The following is a 19,257-nucleotide window of genomic DNA, read 5'->3' as shown; positions in this document are numbered from 1 at the left end:
AATTTATAAAATGGAAATTCACGATAAATGGCAATTATTTGGACATGCGCACTGAACTGATGGTACTAAGTAGCATGAAACTGTAAGGCACTAAAGCAGCTGCATCTGCTGCAATCATCCGTAATCACAAGTCATTCATCTGTCTATTGGTTCTACTGCAAAAGATCTACTCCGAGTACTAAAGACGTTCGCTAGTCCACAGAAAACCAATAACAACTTGTAAGACTCAACCCAACCTCTCATATTTGGTGTAAGTCAACATCGCAAAAGACCCAAGGTCTATCCTCTCATGTGCACAAAACTTCTCGTGGCTTCATACTCAAAGTCAAAGTTTGATGTCAATGTCCACTCACGCAAGTCGGTCGTCATGGGCGTTCCGTTCGTTCGTGGCAGATCCAGAGTGTCCGCCAACAAGAGAGGTGAAATAGTTGCAGATAGCGTACCAAGCATAGAGGACCATGCTCATGCTTCCGAAAAGAAAGAGAGGTACAAGAGTGTAAGTCGCAAGGTCTATGAAATCAGTTAGCATATGTTTCAAAATAGGGGCATTGGGGAATACTTACAGACAAAGCCGCCGGACTGCTTGACAATGTTGTACAACTCGTTTCGCATGATGTTCTCTGCACCCTGCTCCCACTTCCAGGGGCCGACCATTCGGAACTTGGTATTGAAGTTGGAACCCATGGCCCAGGTGTAGAAGACCTTCCAACCCTTCTTCATGACCAAATGGGCCTTGGGTGCAGAACCAATGTCGAGGGCGAGCTGGTAGGCATAGCTCTCATGATCAACAGCTCGCTTGGTTTCATAGAAACTGTAGTTACCTCGGGGGTGAAGACGATAGTCCAGGTCATAGGACTCGAGTGCATTGGAGTCACGGATAGTAGGTACCTCCTTAGGGTAGTGATGCTGGATCAGGTGAAGAACCCACAGCTGAGCCTGGAGCTCGGCAAGGGGTGGGATGGCTCCGAGGGAAGGGCGGACAAATCCAATGTAACCGAGAGTCACATCTCCTTCTTTGTAGATCTCTCGAATGTTGGTCTGAGCAACAGTTGGGTAGTCGTTGTCCAGAAAAGGGAAATCTCGAGTGTAGCCGGTTGCAAAGACCAAGACATCCGGTTTCAGCTGCTCCTTGGGGATGGTTGAATCACCTGGAAGCTTGTTGTCGAACTGCATGTTACCATCTCGGTCGATGCTGGTAGGCCAGGTCATTACATCGATCTTCTTGCCCTTGGTGTCTTCAATCTTGACATTCATGAAGAAAGATCGAATACGGTTGCCCCACGACTGGGATCGTTTGCCGACGCTCATGTAGGGTAGAGCTTTATCGGACTTGCAGAGGAGGACTATTAATATGTTAGTTATTATATATTTTGATCATGGAAAAGGGGGGTACTTACTTGAGTCCATGTACTTGCGGTCAGGGCTCATCTGGCCAACCCACTGATCAGGACCCTCTTCAGTGCCAGAGATGAACTTGTGCATATTCTTGATCCAGCTATCGTAGTAAGTCCAGAGAAGTTGGCTCTTCTGGAGCTTCGGATGTGCGTAGGCTGTGTCGAACAGGCTGGCGACAGAGGTGTCGACAGGCTTGTTAGCAGTTGGTGTGGAACGCCCCAGGGCTTGAGGGATAGGGATGATCTATAAACTGTTAGCTGACTCTTACAATATTAGTGTAATAACATACCTTGGGTGCACAAAAGAAGCCATCACGATGACAGAGGGTCACAGTCTTTGCGCCAGAAGTGACAGCGAGGTAGGCAAGGTCCATACCGGTCTCACCAGTACCCATGATGTACACATTAGTGTTCTCACCAAACTGGTCTCGAGACTTGAGACGGGATGAGTGAAGGACCTTCGGAACTCGTTCGATACCCTTGATGTTGGGCATGACTGGGTTGACGTTGATTCCACTGCAGACAGCAACGGCATCACACTCCCACTCGAAGGCGCCTTGCTTGTTGCGCAGAGAGATGACATGGCCAACATCGTTAGGACCACGACGAACTTTCTCAACCTTGGTATTACGCTCGATCATGGGCCAGAGTACGAAGTTGGTGGCGTAGTCTTTAAGATATTGAACGTACACTTCAGGGGTTATGAAGTCAGGGACATTGTCTGGAAGACGAAAGTCGGAGAAAGCAGTGAGATACTTCGAAGAGACAAGCTATGATATAGTCAGTATATGTTTCATCAAAGGAAAGGGGTGAGAACTCACCTCAGCGTCTTCATAGACGCGGTAGGAGAAAGTGCCGCCGATCTGGGACTCAGCTTCGAAGAGTCGGACCTGGATAGGAGGGATGGGGAAGTACTCATGGGCATGAGCAAGGAACCGAAGGGTAGCTAGTCCAGCTGGACCGCCGCCGATGACAGCTACCTTCATGGTGAGTTGTCTTTGTAGGTAGTGATGATACAAAAGAGTTGTGATAAGGTTATGGTTGATAGAAGTGATATGGTGATGATCAACAATGAGGTGAGATGCTGTTACTGTTGATGTAGGATGAAGAGATAAGGAGAAAGTGAGCTTCAGAGGAGAGGATTGTATTAAGGCTAGGTACGGAAGAGTAAATATACTATAAACAATGTTCCTGGTGAACCAGGCCGGACGCTGCCAGTGCCAGTGTCAAATGGAGAGTACGAAGTACATAGCGATATGTTCACTCTGGAGTGGAACTGAACAGTATACCAGTGGCACAATTTAATAATCTTCAGTATTGAAGGTCATCTTATTCAAATCATAAATATTCTAAATATTATAGACATATGGACGAGACTGCAGCGAAAAGTGAGGGCATCGCGAGTTTTGTGTGGTAGTAGATTCTATGGCTTGAAAAGCCCCGCGGCTATACAGTTTGAGATAGACATTTCATGGCACACAACTTTTCAACAGTCTCTTTGGATGTTCACTCTGAGAACCTTGTGTTCAAACGTTTTTATTGTTCATATATCTAATGCCTGAACATCCCATCGCAGCGCACTTAATTGAAATCATCGGTGCTCATCCCAGAGACCGTTACACATTACTGTTGCGAACATTAATACAAGCAGTGATCGCACACTCTCACCTATCTCACCTAACTATTGAACACTATTGTTGATCTGAAGCCTAGAATAGAGCTTTCGAATATTACTAATTCCCCCTTAGATGAGGCCTCCTACGAAGGGAGCCCATGACCATAGCTAGAATTTCCCTAATCCTTGTTCTTTGTAGCCATTGTCTCATTGTTTACTTTGAGTCCGCAAGGATTAACAAAGACCCCGTGGGGAAAACAATGGATCGTCGATTCGCCGTCAAACTCAATGACCAAAAGCCTAGCCACTCGTTCAAGCTTAAAGCTTATCCCGCTTAAATTTCGTATTCCATCGTCTGATCCCTCGTTTTATGTAATATCTTTCAGTCGTTTCTGCACCAAGTAATTGTTAGGTTATCTCCGTTCCTGTATGTTGCCCTTATTTCGACCTATCGAACCTTCCCAACAAAGTACTCCTCAATTTGGGCTTCAGGAATCAACACCAAAAGTCCTTCGATGCCATCAACAACTTCGTTCTTTAGCATCGTCAAACAACTATTGGACTTCTTTTCTGCAAGATGGTATGCATCCTGCAGCCAGCTTTGGAGCCGGGCCGAACTCGTCATTTGATTACGACCTATCATCATCGATCACGCAAATGTGCTCTGGATCACTTTACGTTACATTCACATGCAAACCTCGATCAACTTGCGAATCCTGAGGACCATAGAACTCATACACGCATAAACGAAGAGACGGGAACTGGGAATGGGGTGAGAACCTAGGAAATCGAGTTGCTGTTCCTGAGCAACGCGGAAGACATACGGTATGAAACTCGATGAATGGTACGAGATATTCACCTACATCTTTGTATGTGCCACACAATGCTCATTGCCATCAGATTCAAAGCTCTAGGTGAATCTGCTGGGATATCGTCCCAATATTAAACCGAAGCGGAAATCTCACTCACGGAACGATTCGGGTCTCTCAATTACTATCATGGTGTTCATTCACGGCCATGGATATTCCATGGAGTCTAGCTGGGCAGTGTACTTTGGATGAACTCGTGAAAGCAATCCGGGTCAGTTAATGGTCTTTCTTCATTACATCAGCTTCGATAAACATCAAGAACGGCTTGTTGTTGAAGCCACCCTCTCCCAACCTCACTCTCATTAGCGACGTTGCTGAGGCATCATCGATCCACAAAGCGCCTTTCGACACAACATCTCCTCATTCCGAAGCTTGACATGCATTTCACCGAAGCCTCATAACTCTGAATGCATCCATGGTGGCGGCGTCATCATGCTTCCAACCTCCTCCCTACACATGTGAGATTCAGCAGTGAGACGAGTCCAAGTATTCAGCGAGTGAGATGAGTCTAAGTACAAAAGAGATGGAGGGTCTCTAATGATCAGTCTCGTCAAACCGATCAAGTTCTCACCTCATTCGTTACCCTCTCATTTCTGCACTCTGTGAGTACGAGATGAGAACGTCCCTCTTTTACGCCCTCAACGGGGCCCTCGGGGTTTTAGCCCACGAGTCGCTTGCCCATTTCAAGATCGAATCCGGTACAGAAGAGCACCGCTCTCTCGAAGGATGTTCCAAGAATGGCAAGCACAAGTGGGTTCCCGACCCTGCGACATTCGTCTTTCCTGAGAACGACTACAAACCCGGCAGCTCCTGGGATCTCTGTGTCGGCACATCTCATTGTGCCCCACACGAGGCCTTGACTCAGGTTTCCTTCGATTTCAAGGACAACGGCATCGTCTTCAACTTCAAGCATATCGACCACTACAAGTACGAAGATGTAGCCGTCTACATCGAGCGTGGTCAGCCTCCCACAGAGGACTCTTTCAAGTACAACAAGAAGAGCGATCACTGCAAGGCCAAGAACGACTACAAAGAGGCCAAGTGCTTGGTCCCCTTCTTCTCCCTCTCGGATGGCGGCTCTTACGGCGACCTCTGTCCCCTCGAGGACAATGGAGGCTGGAGACTTTACATCAAGGTCAAGGCCACCATTTCCCACGGGCACAAGAAGTACGAGCTCTACAGCCGCTCTCCCGATATCAATGAGAAGTACTTTGTTGTCAGCTACACCTGCGCTGAGTGCAAGGAGTAAGTCAACCCATCAATCAGCATGTCTCACCTCACCTAACATCACTCAGGTACAAGCACAAGAAGATCGAGTTGATCGAGGAGAAGGAAGAAGAGGAAGAGGCCGAAGCCGAAGAATCTGAAGAAGAAAAGAAGTATAAGAAGAAGAAGGAAGAGGCTGAGGCTGAGGCCGAGGAAGAGAAGAAGAAGTACAAGAAAAAGAAGGAGGAGGAGGAGGAAGAAGCCGAAGCTGAGGCTGAGGAAAAGAAGAAGTACAAGAAGAAGAAGGAACAAGAGGAAGCCGAGGCCGAGGCTGAGGAAGAGGAGAAGAAGAAGAAATACAAGAAGGAGGAAGAAGAGGAAGAGGCTGCTGAAGCCGAAGAGGAAGAAGAGAAGTACTGCCCCCGCTTCACCCCATCATTTCACCAGTACTAATGCAGCTACAGGCATAAGGAGCACCACCATGAGCATTACCACAAGCATCACCATAACCATGGTCACAACCACGCTCATCGTCATGGACACAGACACGGTCACCTCCACGGTCATCTTCACAAGGAGCATCATCATCATGATCACCGCCATAAGAACCACCACCATGACCCTCATCACAAGGATCCTCATCATAAGCATCATGCCCGTTCATATGATCATCATGACCACCACAAGCACCACGACCCTGGACATTACCATCATGGCCACCACGATGGTCACAAGCATGACGATCCCGGACATCATCACGGCCATCATGATGGTCATGATCACTACAAGCTCCATCACTACTATGATCCCAACAGCCACCGTGACTTCAATGCTTTCTTGGACGAGTACTTCAAGCACTTCGGTTATCACTACCACCACGCTGATCCCGGTCATCACGATGGTCATCATGGTCATCATGACGGTCACCACGATGGTCACCACGATGGCCACCACCACCATGATCCCTACAAGCACCTCTATGGCGAGCATCACGATGGAAAGCACCACCACAATGAGCACCATCACGGAAAGCATCATCACAATGAGCATCACAACCATCATCATGTTGAGCACCACAACCATCATCACGGCCACAACGAGGGTCACAAGCACCACCACCACGGTGAGCACCATGATGGATACAACTACCACCATGCTCGTGGTTTGCTCAAGGATGATGATGAGAAGCACCATGACCACGGACATAAGCACCATCACGGACATCATCATGGCCACAACCACAGCCACGCTCATGACCATGTTCACAAGCACCGCCATAAGCACTTTGACGACCATGTCCACTATAAGGAGCATCACGTTTACTACGACTACAACGATGATAAGCACCATGACGGTAACCACCATGGTTATGATCACCACGATCCTCACAAGCATCACAATGGCGGCCACCATTATGGTCACCACGATGGTCACCACGGCGGCCACCACGGTCATCACCACCACGATCCTCATAAGCATCACTACAGCCATGAGTACGATTATGGCCACTACAAGCGATCTGAGCACAAGGAACCCATTACTGTCTACTACAAGGAGAAGTCCGATCATTCTCGCACTCATATTGATGCTTCCAAGAAGGAAAAGGCATCCAAGAGTGAGCTCGAGGCCGAGAAGCACAAGCAGCTTTTGGAAGAGGCCAACAAGAAGGACGAGTACAAGTACAAGCACAAGGGCGAGCCTGAGCACAAGTATCACTCCGAAGAGGATAAGTACAAGCACGAGAAGGAGCACGAACACAAGTACAAGTCAGGACCTAAGTACGAGCATGAGCATGAGCATGATAAGAGGTCTGTTTCCGAGCATGATGGTTACAAGTCCGAAGAGGAGGTCAAAGAGGTTCTGAAGGGACACTTCCAAGAGGCTCTCAACAAGTTCTACCATATTTACTTCGCCAAGAAGTCGCACAAGCACTACGAGCCTGAGAAGCCTGAGGAGAAGCACGACTCTGGCCACTACAAGCACAAGGAGTACAAGCATGAGGAACCTGAGGAGAAACACCACCCTGATCACGAGGAGCACGAGGAGCATGAACCTAAGCACCACGATTACAAGGAGCATGAGCCTAAGGAGAAGCACAAGGAGCACCACTACAAGCACCCAAAGGAGCATGAGCATGAGCACGAGCACGAGCACGAGCACGAGCCCAAGAAGTACCATCACGATGAGCATGAGGAGCATGAGGAACACGAGGATAAGCCTGAAGAGAAGCCTCACTACGGTCATCATGAGCATAAGGAGCATGAGCACGAGCCTGTCACCGAGTTCGAAAAGTCCTCCCACCACTCCGCCAAGAAGGCAAGCTTGGAGAGTGAGAAGGAAAAGGCCAAGCACGAGGCTTTGGAGAAGCTTTGGGATGCCCGCATCACTCATGAGCGCAAGTTCAAGGAGAAGCTTTTCTTCATTGAAGCCGGCCACTGGCCTAAGAAGGGCGCCCACAAGCGCTCTCTTGAGTCCCACGAAGCTACTGATGTAGAAGCCAACACTGCCAAGGTCGAGAAGTACATTGAGAACGCCGAGGACAAGATCTTGGAAGAAATCGAGGAGGCCATCCGAATCGCTATCAAGAAGGCCGGCGACGACCCTAGCTCTGGAACTATCCTCAAGTACGTCAGAAAGGTTGAGGAAGTCATCAAGAGCATCATCGCAAAGAACGTCAAGAAGACCATCGCCCACATCGTCAAGATTGAGGGTGTTGAAGAGCCTGAGGAGGAAACCATTATTGAGTACCTTGCTCCTGCTATCGCCGATATCATCAAGGCTGCCGACAAGATCTTCGCCAAGACCCTCGAGGCTCTGGGCGATGACCCTTCAGATGAGGATATCGAACACGCCATCAAGAAGGTTCTGAAGCTTCTCGATGAGATCATCGACAAGGAAATCCGCAAGGCCCTGATTCTCATCTTCGGATTGGAGGAGGAGACCTCCGAGACTACCGAATACACCAAGCATGGTAAGCACGATAAGCGCTCCGATCCCTATGACGACACCACGGTCGAGAAGGCTGTTGAGAAGACTGTTGAGAAATGGGCCGCTAAGTACGTCGAGGCAGATGAGAAGAAGCACAAGCCCCTCAAGCGCTCCGTGCGATTCGCCCGACTCTACAACTGATGCGCTCCCAAACGAGGGCAAGGCCATCATCAAGGCGCGAGATTGAGTACAACAATCTCCAGGCCAGTGTCACTGGACACAGGAGAACCACTCGACCTGGGCACATAATAAGGATGCAGTACTTGGTGCTGTGTCTAGTTGACGGGTTGAGGAGGGATTAGGTACATTGTTTCATCATTTAAGATAGCCATTCCTTTAATAAAAGTAACCTGTCTCTTTCTCTTACATGAGCTGCACAGTCAAGATGTGATGATACTTCAAAGAGCCAGGAGCAAGAAAACCTATAACCTTGAATCAAAGTGCTAAAGGAATGTTGGTGTAAAAACCCATTGAAACTGTACTGAACTTGGCTCAGTTTACCTTGAGTCTTTTTATTAAAACGAAGACAGGTCCCAAGTTTTACCTTCTCTAGAAGTCACATGTGCAAGCAAACTACAATTTGAAATCGTAAATTGGTATATTTTTTATCGTATTCCCAAACGCCATTCAACATGAAATCATAACAGTTCCATCGCAATCTATTCTCTAGTTCCAGTTAGGAGCGTATGTGATGAAAGCCATCAAGCAACCTGAAATCAGACCAGCTGTAGGAACAGTGATGAACCATCCAAGATAGATCCATCCAACCATGCGCCAGTTGATAGAACGCCAATCTCCGTTGCAGAGACCAACTCCGACAATGGCGCCAGTGATACATTGAGTAGTAGACACAGGCAGCTCTGCAAGAATGGTTAGTGGATGTTGCTGAAGAGTGTTTAGGGGACAACTTACTAAGACGAGTGGCCAGGATGACAGTGATAACAGAGCCGAGTTCCATGGAGAAGCCACGAGCAGGAGACATGAGAGTCACACGGTTACCCAAGTTCCGCATGATGTTGTAACCATATGTCCAGAGACCAATAACAATACCAGCACCGCCAAAAGCGAGGATCCAAATGGGAACTTGAGCCTTGCTTCCAGGGACTGTGCCAGACTGCCAGATCTGGTAGATGGAGGCATAAGGACCAACAGCGTTGGCAACGTCGTTGGCGCCATGGACAAAAGAGGCAGAGGCAGCAGTCATGACTTGGAGGAAAGTGTATAGGAATTCGGTGCGGTTGTCGAAATGTTCAGCACGAGCGTGGATCTCTTCAACGTCGCCGGCAACAACAGACTTTTCGCTCTGGGAGCTGACAATATCCTTATCGACACCGTGGAGAATGGCAAACTTGAAAGCCCACCACATGAAAGCACCAGTGTACCAAGGGGCATCAGGCTTGGGTCCAACCATGGACTTGTGCTGGTGAGGATTGGCAGCGGGTTCCTCGGAAGCTTGCTCGGTGACAACCTTCTTGTCGTTTCCAGCGGCCTCGAGATCCTCGCCAAGGGCAGCAGCGCGTTGAGTGCGGCGCTCCTCAAGCTCCTCGCGGGTAAGATGGCCCTCGTAGAAGTTGCGGACAACGCCCTGGAAGTTGTCGGGGGTGGGAGGGACAGGACCACGCTTGAGGAGGAGAGGGCCAAGGAAGATGTGGTAAGCCTTGAGCTGCCAATCCTCCTTGATGACAATACGGTACAACCAGGGTACAAGGAAGATAGCCATGAGAAGGCCCCAGGCAGCACCAGCGGCGACGATCACACCGGGGATTTGCTCCTCAGTAAGGTTGACCTCATAAGAGCCACCCTTCCAGATGAGAAGCATGACGATGAGTGAGGCAGTGGCCCAGAAGTAGAAGGGGACGAGGATAAGACCCTTGATAGCGGGGCTCTTGCGGAGGAGGACGCAGTATTTTGTGAAGAGGAAGATGGCGGCACCAAAGATACCGGAAAGCATAGGTGCGATGATCCAAGCGAGGAAGACCTGTAAGATGTGAGTCAGCGAATGTGAGTGTGAGATGGCGGTTGAGTACTAACCTGAACAACACCTTGCTGAATATCAAGAGAGCCGTCCTCCTTGTAGCCAACCCAGGTAATACCAGAGCCACCAAGGGCACCAACACCCATACCCAAAACACCACCAAGGATAGAATGGGTAGTAGACACAGGGAAACCAAAACGGGTAGCAAAGGTGAGATAACTAGCAGAAGCAACAACAGCGCAGACCATACCCAGCATAAGAAGAGCAGGGCTATCGTCAAAGGCCTCGACATCAACAATCTTTGTTCGGATGGTATCAGCCACACGGCCACCAACACCAAGAGCACCAGTGAACTCCATGATACTAGCACCTATCATAGCCTGGAAGTAGCTGATAGATCGGGAAGACACCGATGAAGCCCACGAGTTGGCGACATCGTTGGCACCGATGTTCCAGGCATCGAGGAAGGCAAAGATAGTGCCTACCGCGAAGAGGTAGTCGTACTGAGCGAAGACTGCCATTTCAGCGGTGCAGTACGAATAGAGAGAAGAGGTTCAGAAGGAAAAGGGAGGATTTGTGAGGGATCTGGAGACCTCAGCTTTCTACGAGACATTTCCATAGTATATATAAGTTTTTCACAGCTGGTGGAGAAGAAGAGAAAGAATCGCTCTACGTGGGCTATGGAGATACTCACACGCCCCCCAAGAAAGAAAAAGAGCCAAGACAAGACATCGCCAAGACGATTCCACCGAAGAAAAGGACCTGGAGCTAGGATTAACATCAAAGATCCCGGGCTTGCCACAGAAATTCTTATACGCCAAGAGTCAGATCAACAGAAGTGCGAGTGTGACTGCGTAACACAGAACAGGGCTGGAACATGCACGAACCAGCTCTACAGCAAGCAATTAGCTTTCTCTGTCAAACGGTAGCAACACATCCGAGAGGCGTTGAAGAAACTGGAGACCCCTCTCCACTTGAAGAGCTAGTTAAGCTTACCTTAAGCTTGTGACTAACCTTGTTTCCAGTGCTAAAACGTCTCAGGCTGTAACTGGCGATCGCGGGACAGGAAGAGGTGATGGTTTTGGGAAATAGAGCACGCGACACTTGAGCTGAGAGAGGGGAATACGATGGGTTTGAGGTGGGAGAGGAGTGAGCATGCGACTTGATTCCTAATGCGTCACCGACGTCTGAGATGGTGATGCAGATGGCTAATGCTAGGGGGGATGTATGCCAAGCTGTAGGCGAGGCATGGCTTGACGAATCCTGGAGGGGAAACGAGCTGGGGGAGCTTGTGATGATCGGTAGAGATGGCAAAGGTTGAGTGAACTTGGAAGTTTTATGAACTCAATTGCTAGAACTCAGTTGTTAAGTTGTTCTTCAGTAGACAAGCTCTTCACAACTCCATTGAAAGAGTTCAATGCCTCTTCCTTTCTCAACCATCAATACTCAACGAATCTTAGCTTCAAGTAACCCCTCGTGTGCTTCAGCACAGACACGCGACTCGATACTCTTTCGAGCCAAAACCTCCAAACCTCGAAACACACAACAAAAAAGCGACCAATCGAACAGGCACCATGCGTTCAAAACTCGTCGGTGCACTAAACGAGAAATGCTGCAGGCAGGGATCATGATAGACGGACCCTCAACTTTATCGTGGATAAAGCCAAGGAGCTTGTTTCCTTTTGTGCTAGATCTGCGGGTATTGTCCGAACCAAGCTTTCAATACGACGAATGAGAGAAAAGGATCTCTACACGTGTGAGACGTCAATGCAAGATTGGCTACTGGGGCTGCATCATGTTTTCATGGTGGAGAGAGAGGCAAAGAGAGGATATTCTCGGATGGTTTTATCGGTATCCGAAAAGAGTATATCCCACGCGTGGATATGGTCTGTGAGGTTGGTTTTTGGGACAATTGCTATGGGGACTTGTTCTCATGTGTCAACGAGGCAATAAGACGGCGCTCTTGGCGTAAAGCCGGGAACTGGGATTTCCATCGTCGATGATGGCTATGTTATTGATTCCAGGCTCTTCCTTGCCACGGCACATGTAAATCAGTGCTCAGAGAGAGGTTGCCTTTGACCCACTCGTGATCTTCACGGAGTTGAGGCGAGTCAACGTGGAGCAATGGCTGCTTCACAAACAGAGCACAACGCTATACATAGCTCATCTCTAACGGTTAAGTGAGTGTTGAATAACGATTTGGTAAAATACTGAATGTTTCTCATGATATGAAACCGGGAAATAATAAGCTTAGAATTAAGGTATCGGCAGTTAACGTCCCGGTTGAGATACAGGGTAGGATCTCGGGATTCTGAGTTGATGATAAAAATAAATGTGAAACGATCAGTACAATACGCGGTAAAGCTTCGACCTTTTGTCGACGATCTTATAGTTTTTGAAACGGTAACTCAATGCTTGACTGTCTGTGTTTCTTGTAGCTGATATGTCACTGCGTGTTCTGTTTCACCGGCACGATGCGAGTATGTCACTACAGGGGTTGTAGTTGCAGGTACTCTCGACTTGAAGTATTGGATCTGAGAGGATCTGAGTCAGAAGTTGAGCCATTAAGTATCAGGCTCCGACAGTCAGACTCTCTTCTAGATATTTAGTATTCATGCAAGATCTCTAGAGTTAGGCACGGAGTACGGATACACGTGAGCAATTGAGCTTGGATGGGCCACGTGACAGCTTGCCGTTTTTGGAGTTGCCAGTCTGTCTCTGATTGGCTCCGCTAGCACAACGTCGTTACCCCACAGATGCCCCACAAAGAAATTTCAGCACCTCCACCAAGACCCGGCATCGCGAGACATAACCTCTATTACCGCACGACTCTTCAACAAACCACAAGCGTAATTGGTTTAGTGGTAAAATTCTCCGTTGCCATTCGAGCAGCGTCGGGGAGCCCTGGGTTCGATTCCCAGATTACGCATTCTTTTGCCGTTTCTACGTCATTTGTGACTGTTTCTTTTTTGAAAACGTGGTATTCTGACTACTAACTACACTACTTTGAAAGAGATTACATGCATTAAGCGCGTGCAGTCATTTCCTTCTCCTCGTGCTGTGTGCCCTGAATCTTCTCCTCATCAAGGGTTCGCTCTCCAAGGCCAATGTCCGCCTCGTAGAAAACATCAACGACCTTCTTGTACGAGGGCACAAAGTTGACAGCAGTGGGGTATGACCATGCGGCAACGAAGAACATCATGGGTACAACCATCGAGATACCAACGTCATGCATATCTGCAACAGCTCCTGTCAGGGGAGGCACACAGGCACCGCCAATAACACCGGCAATGATGAAACCACTTCCTCGCTTGGTATGGCGACCAAGGCCTCTCATACCCAAAGCAACAATGGTAGGGAAGCAGATAGACTCGAAAAAGAGAACAATATAGAGGAATGATACACCAGCTGTTCCGTGGTGGACGATAGGCGGTCCGATAAAGACAATGCACATTGTCAAGAACACGAAGAAGACCTTTCGCGGTTTGCAGAACTTCATGAGAAACGTTCCGAAGAAACGGCCCACGGTAAAGGCTGCTTGTGCGCCAGCGAAGAGCTTAGCTCCCATTGAGTCTGACGTTCCTTTACGCATCTCAGTCGCGTAATTGATGAAGAAACTCGCGATAGCAACTTGCGCGCCAGTATAACAGAATTGAGCGAACGAAGCATGGAAGAGCTTATACTGCTTATAGAAGGGCTTGTCATCGGCTTCCGAGTGTGTCTCTTGAGCTTGCAAGGCCATATCTGAAAATTGTTAGTGATAGTGGTGTCGTTCCTGTGGGTTCAACGTACCGGCGTCGGTGATTTCAGGAATCTTGGAGACGTAGAAGAGACACGCCAGAATCAAGACGAAGACGGCGATGGAGAGGTAAACCCATTGCACGTTGGCGAGCGCTGCGTTATCATCGAGATTGTTGAAGAAGACATATGAGCCGAGAACGGGAGCAATGACAGTGCCGATACCGTTGAAGGCTTGGGAGATGTTGATGCGAATTTCCGAATATCGAGGAGGACCGCAAACTAAAGACGTTAGAGGTGAACATCAACTGAGAACGAGTCAACATACCAGTGATGAATGGGTTAGCAGCAGTCTCAAGAGAACCAAGTCCGTTTCCGATAATGAAGATGGACATGCAAAACCCAGCAAATGACTTTGCCTTGATACACGGAATAGCAATCAGCGCGCCAACAGCATACAAGCAAAGACCCCAGATGAACACAGCCTTGTACGAATAATGACGAAGGATCCACGCAGCGTGTCCCAGCGACGCAAGAGGATAAGCACTGAAACGATCATCAGCTCTACTACAACACCCCGTCGATGTTGGTATACATACCCAAAGTACGCAGCCTGAAGACCTGCCGATCGCGCACGATCGATATGCAGCACCTTTTGAAAGTGCTTGTTCAGCGTATCAAGGAGTCCATAACTAAAACCCCAGAGGAAGAAGAGAACAGTGACCAGCGCGATAGGCCAGATGGATTCTCGCAGGGTGAGTTCCGCTGCTTTGGTGACTTTCTTATCCGAGACCTTGAGTGATCTCTCCTTGAAGAACTTTTTGGCGCCCATTTTGAGAATATTACGAGAAAAAGAGAAGATTACGATTTCGAGAAAGGCGAAAAGGTGACCGAGCAAGCTTATTTACAGTTTTCATTTTATCGCCTCGAGCAAGGGGGCGGGCGTAACACACTGACCGTCATAGAAAGTGTGGCATCACGGTTCTCCTGCGCTGTAACCTCATGAGGAAAAGACTCCAGTAGCTTCAGTATCTTTGTTGGAGAAGAATCTGGGGATTTGCGGGGGAAGGGGAGTAGGAGTCTGGAAGGGGTTTAGTAGATGGAGTGATAAGCATGGTTTATGGTTGTTTTTGGTCGGGGACATGATTCAGGTTTTTGAGCCATCCCATGGTGATTGCAATGATGGACCGAGTGGGAGGGTTGACGATGCATTGAGTGATTGAGTGATACTTCTAGAAGATGTTACTGAGATAAGCTTTGATCTCTTGAGCTTTGATGAGTAGAGGCACGTAGTAAGCATTGCTTGAGTGATGTTGTTTATGCATATCAAGCAATTACTCCAATTCACAAGGATTCATCTGCCGAACGTGGCTGGCAATAGCGTCAATTCCCAACGGCACTCTCCCTCGGCAAGTCCCCGACAAGTTCTCTTTTTAGTTAAATTACAATCTCCTCCTTGATTTCCTCAGTCCCAATCCCCAAGAAAGAGAACGCGGGGCAGAACGACGTGTAATGAAACACAAAGAGCTAAAACCTCCGCTCGTGATACGCACGCAACTTACGTGCATAAAGACCTTCTGATTCAGGCTATTTTCATGTCTATCATCGGACTTATTTTCCTTGTAAATAGACTTCTCGGTTTGGGCTAACCCACATGCCGAATGGTAATCTACTTGAGATGGCCAATCGCATTACTCTGTTGGTTGTGAGGAAGTTTGTTAAAGTGCTGTGTCTCAGGATGGGAGGTGAGGTGAGACAAGGGGACCTGAGGGTTTGACATGGTCTAGGGGAGGAACAAAATCTCGAGGTCTTGATCACAAATGACAAAAAGACTTGGGTTAATTTAGTATAAGTTCAGGATATCTTTGCTCAGTTTATTTTGACACCTTATGTCAAGGTCTGATGTTTTCCTGCTCCTTGAGGGTGGTGAATCGTTGATTGGAGTGAGGTTGTATCAGAAGGCTGCGAGTTAAAGTTTATTCACTCCCCTGACCATGTTCGACAAGTGTTCTAGACTTGTCACTCATACGAGAATTATCTTGGAGATTATTCACTCAGCATCACAAAACCTTGACAGCACATCATGTATTCATAACCTCTCGTGTATCGTGATGTTATGTGATGTCCTTGATCCTCACGTGACTATATCCTGCATGCAAGGGATCCGGACAGAGCAAGGGAATTGTGCGCATTTCCATGGACTCTAGTCAGGTGGGATATTCCATTCCTTGAATGTTATCACTCGTGGAATAGCTGGTCACATACAATCAAGATGAAAGCTGATGGCATTCATCCATTGGACCTTTATTCTCATAACATATGTATTCCCGTTTAACCCTATGTGAAACCTATTCAGCCATCTGCTCCAGCCAGAGAATCCCCTTCTTCATGCCGAATATAGCGGAGTCCAGTTGCCGGGAAAGGGATGCCTTGTTACTGGCGAGTAAACATGCGTGGATTGAAGCCAGCTGTTCCAAACCGGCGCGGAGAGCGCTGACATCGATCACATTGTTGAATTGTGCTATTACATCGTCGATGGATTTCGATAGAACGAGCCCATGTTTCTCGGTCATCTCATCGGCGTGAGCACGTGATGAAGACTGGATCGTTCGTAGATGCTCGCATACCGCTAACCAGTCCGGTAGCTCCTTGTTTGTACTTGGTTCCTCCTATCTTCACTCCCCGGAATGTCGACATCGGACAAGGCACAATGCACAGTTGAAGCAGTTTCTGGGGTGCAAGTCATGTGGTTGGCATGCACCTGCGTTGACGTGAAGATAGCTCGGGCCTTGGTGTTGATCATCGCCATTAGTTTGATCTACAACTGGCAGTTTCGAGGAAGAGGAAAAGACGATCGTGGGAGGCTTGCTAGCATTGGCGAATCGTCTGTTTTCCTCAGTACAAAGAACTCGACGAACAGCTTGCACGACCTCCTTGCTCAGGTCTGTGTACGTAGGGCTGGCTGGCGTTCTGTGTACAGATTTAGTCACATATGTATAATTACTGAATAAGGAGGAGCACTCACCTTGAGCTCGGTAACCAGGCTCGACATGGTTTCGTCTGAGAGTGGTTCTGTCATCTTGTCGTGAAAGAAGGCAGCGTCGCCTTCATCGTTGTGCTGAGGGGAGTAAAGTCTGTTTGCATTGAACTGGGTAAATGAGTCCAACATGGAGTCCAGATACCTGACGTCGTCGGTTCCTTTCCAGAGGCGATAATTGATTGATGTTATCGTCAAGATATCGCCGGCATGCGTATTGACGAGGGAGATTGTGCCTATCCGCGTTGGGGGAAGAAAGAGAACTTGGCACCATGATCCTAAATAATAAAAAGATTTAGGTAACTTAGTATAAAGTTAGTATAAGTTTAGGATAGATTTAGGATAAGCTTAGGGTACCTTTACTAAGGTCTGCTGTTTTTTTCTTTTCGCTCTCCTTGGCTCCATGGCAATGACCTTGGAGGCATATCCCGGATTGTCGCGGCATAGAACCTGCATGCCTTGTTCGCGATGCTGTCTCGCGTCTTTGTCTTCATCTTCGAGATGTCATGACCACACTGGATCATGGTAATAGAAGATCGAATTCTTGGTTATCTTGACAGCATGCAAGTGTCCATCTCTGAGTCTACAGCCAACGGGACAACTTTGTCTGTGGCCGGATGTACTCGCTGATGCGAATGAAGACTCGCATTACGTTCTGACTGCGGTCCAAAACTCCCCTGGCTGCTTGTTCTGCTTGTCGTTCTTTATTTCGCGATAACCCAGTCGGCTTGTATTTGCCAGCTTCTTCGCCAATGACCAGTCAGACTTCAAGATATTGGTCGGCCTTGCCGTGTGGCGTGATTTCGCTTTCGATAGGGCGCGGGCATACGTCTTTCTGGGATCTTCGATGTTGTAAGATGCGTTCTTCGGACCATCAGACGTGCTCCACAGGTGATAGTTACCAAACCGCCTTCGACCAGGGGCCTCGGCATTCATTTGCTCACCATGCTGAGTCGTAGCAATATCTGATTCGTTAGGCCCAACAACAGTGGGCTCGTCTGATGGGAAGTCAAAATCCTCTGCTTTGACAGCCGCTTGCGATGACATGGTGGGCGGCATCCTCCTGCAAATATTGGAGTACGATAGTCTTGAGAAAGAATCATTAAGCGGGGGGGAAACAATTATCGTCTTCGCGCCTGCAGTGCGACACACTGATGGTAAAGCGTCGCATATTGACAGGATGCAGATGGTGCTGTGTGTTGAGTGAGGTGATGAACAGAGTAAAATGAAGGACAGGCTAGGAGGGGAAGAAAAGTAAGGACCTTGACTGTATAATGAAAAGACTTAGGTAATTTAGTCTCAATTTAGGGTATCTTTAGGATAAGTTTAGAATATCTTTTACTGAGGTCGCACACATGGGAATAGCAACATGAGAAATGAATCAATAGGTTCTTGTTACTATAATAACAGTACGGCTTAACATGAAACTCTCATACACATTTGTATATATACCTATCTTCGGGCTTGGGTTTGATAATATCCGCCCTGCTTGCTCATGGCCAAAAGCGTTGCAGATTCTGGGATAGATGAGTAAGTAACATTGTCCAGGGATGAACATTAACGGATTCATGAAGGGCCAACAATGGGATGTTCGGGTATTAGACATATGAACAACAGCAATATTTTAAATACAAAATTGCGGCAGACGTGAAAAAGTCGTATTGTTCACTCAGCGTCACAATGCCTTAAACCGTGAGCATCAATACTACATTGGCAGAACATCGAACATAGTTGTCATCCGGCACACTTATTCACTTACATGTTCAGCCAGCATCATCTCAGAATGCTACAAATTGAAGATCTTTCCCTCCTAACACTTTCAACCATCCCAAGAATCTGGCGCTTCAATATACAGATCCCAAAGCAAGGTAATCTAACTAACCAACTGACATCATGCCTTCCACCCAGGAAAACAAGACCAAACCCATCGCTAAAGCGAAAACCATCAAGCAAGAAGACCTCATCAACATGTCCGCCGACGCTGCAACTATCGAGGCTTGCTTCACTCTCATCGCCATGTCCCGCGGCACCCATAAGATCAAGCAACAGTGCCAAACCTCTGCTTGCAACAAGTCAGTCAAGACCTCTTTCTACTGTGAATCCTGTCAGGCTCATGCTCGTTCTCGTGTTCGTGCTCGTGCGGATTCCCATAAGCACAGTTACTCGACTCGATCCAAGGCTCGAAATAATAAAGATAGCATTAATGCTGACTCGACATAGTCTGACAGGTGAGCTAGTAATCCGACCCAAGACGGATGGCTGATCCATCGACGTTTGAGAGAAGTGAGGAGTAGGAAACTCTAGAAATGATGGCTGCTTCATCAAAAGACACAGGCAAAAGAACCACTGAGTTAGTAAATAGAACCAAAAATAAAGTCTTTCTTTTAGTACGCGCTGTGTCAATAGCACAAGTGAATCTATCTCTAACCCAACCC

The 19,257-nt window shown here is 47.9% G+C and overlaps 6 protein-coding genes across 6 annotated transcripts; 2 read left to right on the top strand and 4 right to left on the bottom strand.

Moving 5' to 3' along the window:
• Window positions 1-349: 349 nt before the first annotated feature.
• Window positions 350-2,380, bottom strand: FTJAE_13062 (flavin-containing protein; the record flags this gene model as incomplete). Its single annotated transcript, XM_037346166.1, has 5 exons — window positions 350-510; window positions 564-1,343; window positions 1,398-1,638; window positions 1,685-2,164; window positions 2,216-2,380. The coding sequence occupies 5 exons, from the start codon at window positions 2,378-2,380 to the stop codon at window positions 350-352; spliced, it is 1,827 nt and encodes a 608-aa protein (XP_037199861.1).
• A 2,111-nt stretch (window positions 2,381-4,491) lies between these two features.
• On the top strand, window positions 4,492-8,213 carry FTJAE_13061 (uncharacterized protein; the record flags this gene model as incomplete). The annotated part of the gene is made up of 3 exons (XM_037346165.1): window positions 4,492-5,123; window positions 5,174-5,497; window positions 5,549-8,213. 3 exons carry the CDS (start codon window positions 4,492-4,494, stop codon window positions 8,211-8,213), a joined length of 3,621 nt encoding a protein of 1,206 aa, XP_037199860.1.
• Window positions 8,214-8,738: 525 nt separating this feature from the next.
• On the bottom strand, window positions 8,739-10,568 carry FTJAE_13060 (family inorganic phosphate transporter; the record flags this gene model as incomplete). Its single annotated transcript, XM_037346164.1, has 3 exons — window positions 8,739-8,932; window positions 8,985-10,050; window positions 10,104-10,568. The coding sequence occupies 3 exons, from the start codon at window positions 10,566-10,568 to the stop codon at window positions 8,739-8,741; spliced, it is 1,725 nt and encodes a 574-aa protein (XP_037199859.1).
• A 2,504-nt stretch (window positions 10,569-13,072) lies between these two features.
• Window positions 13,073-14,617, bottom strand: FTJAE_13059 (major facilitator superfamily transporter; the record flags this gene model as incomplete). Its single annotated transcript, XM_037346162.1, has 4 exons — window positions 13,073-13,791; window positions 13,840-14,067; window positions 14,114-14,331; window positions 14,385-14,617. 4 exons carry the CDS (start codon window positions 14,615-14,617, stop codon window positions 13,073-13,075), a joined length of 1,398 nt encoding a protein of 465 aa, XP_037199858.1.
• A 1,516-nt stretch (window positions 14,618-16,133) lies between these two features.
• Window positions 16,134-17,869, bottom strand: FTJAE_13058 (uncharacterized protein; the record flags this gene model as incomplete). The annotated part of the gene is made up of 4 exons (XM_037346161.1): window positions 16,134-16,385; window positions 16,445-16,603; window positions 16,811-16,903; window positions 17,483-17,869. The coding sequence occupies 4 exons, from the start codon at window positions 17,867-17,869 to the stop codon at window positions 16,134-16,136; spliced, it is 891 nt and encodes a 296-aa protein (XP_037199857.1).
• Window positions 17,870-18,715: 846 nt separating this feature from the next.
• Window positions 18,716-19,042, top strand: FTJAE_13057 (uncharacterized protein; the record flags this gene model as incomplete). Its single annotated transcript, XM_037346160.1, has 1 exon — window positions 18,716-19,042. One exon carries the CDS (start codon window positions 18,716-18,718, stop codon window positions 19,040-19,042), a length of 327 nt encoding a protein of 108 aa, XP_037199856.1.
• Window positions 19,043-19,257: the final 215 nt, after the last annotated feature.

This window comes from Fusarium tjaetaba, assembly GCF_013396195.1.
Source record: "Fusarium tjaetaba strain NRRL 66243 chromosome Unknown NRRL66243_c0000384, whole genome shotgun sequence".
Taxonomy (NCBI): Eukaryota; Fungi; Ascomycota; class Sordariomycetes; order Hypocreales; family Nectriaceae; genus Fusarium; species Fusarium tjaetaba.
This window is presented reverse-complemented; position numbering and strand designations above follow the sequence as displayed.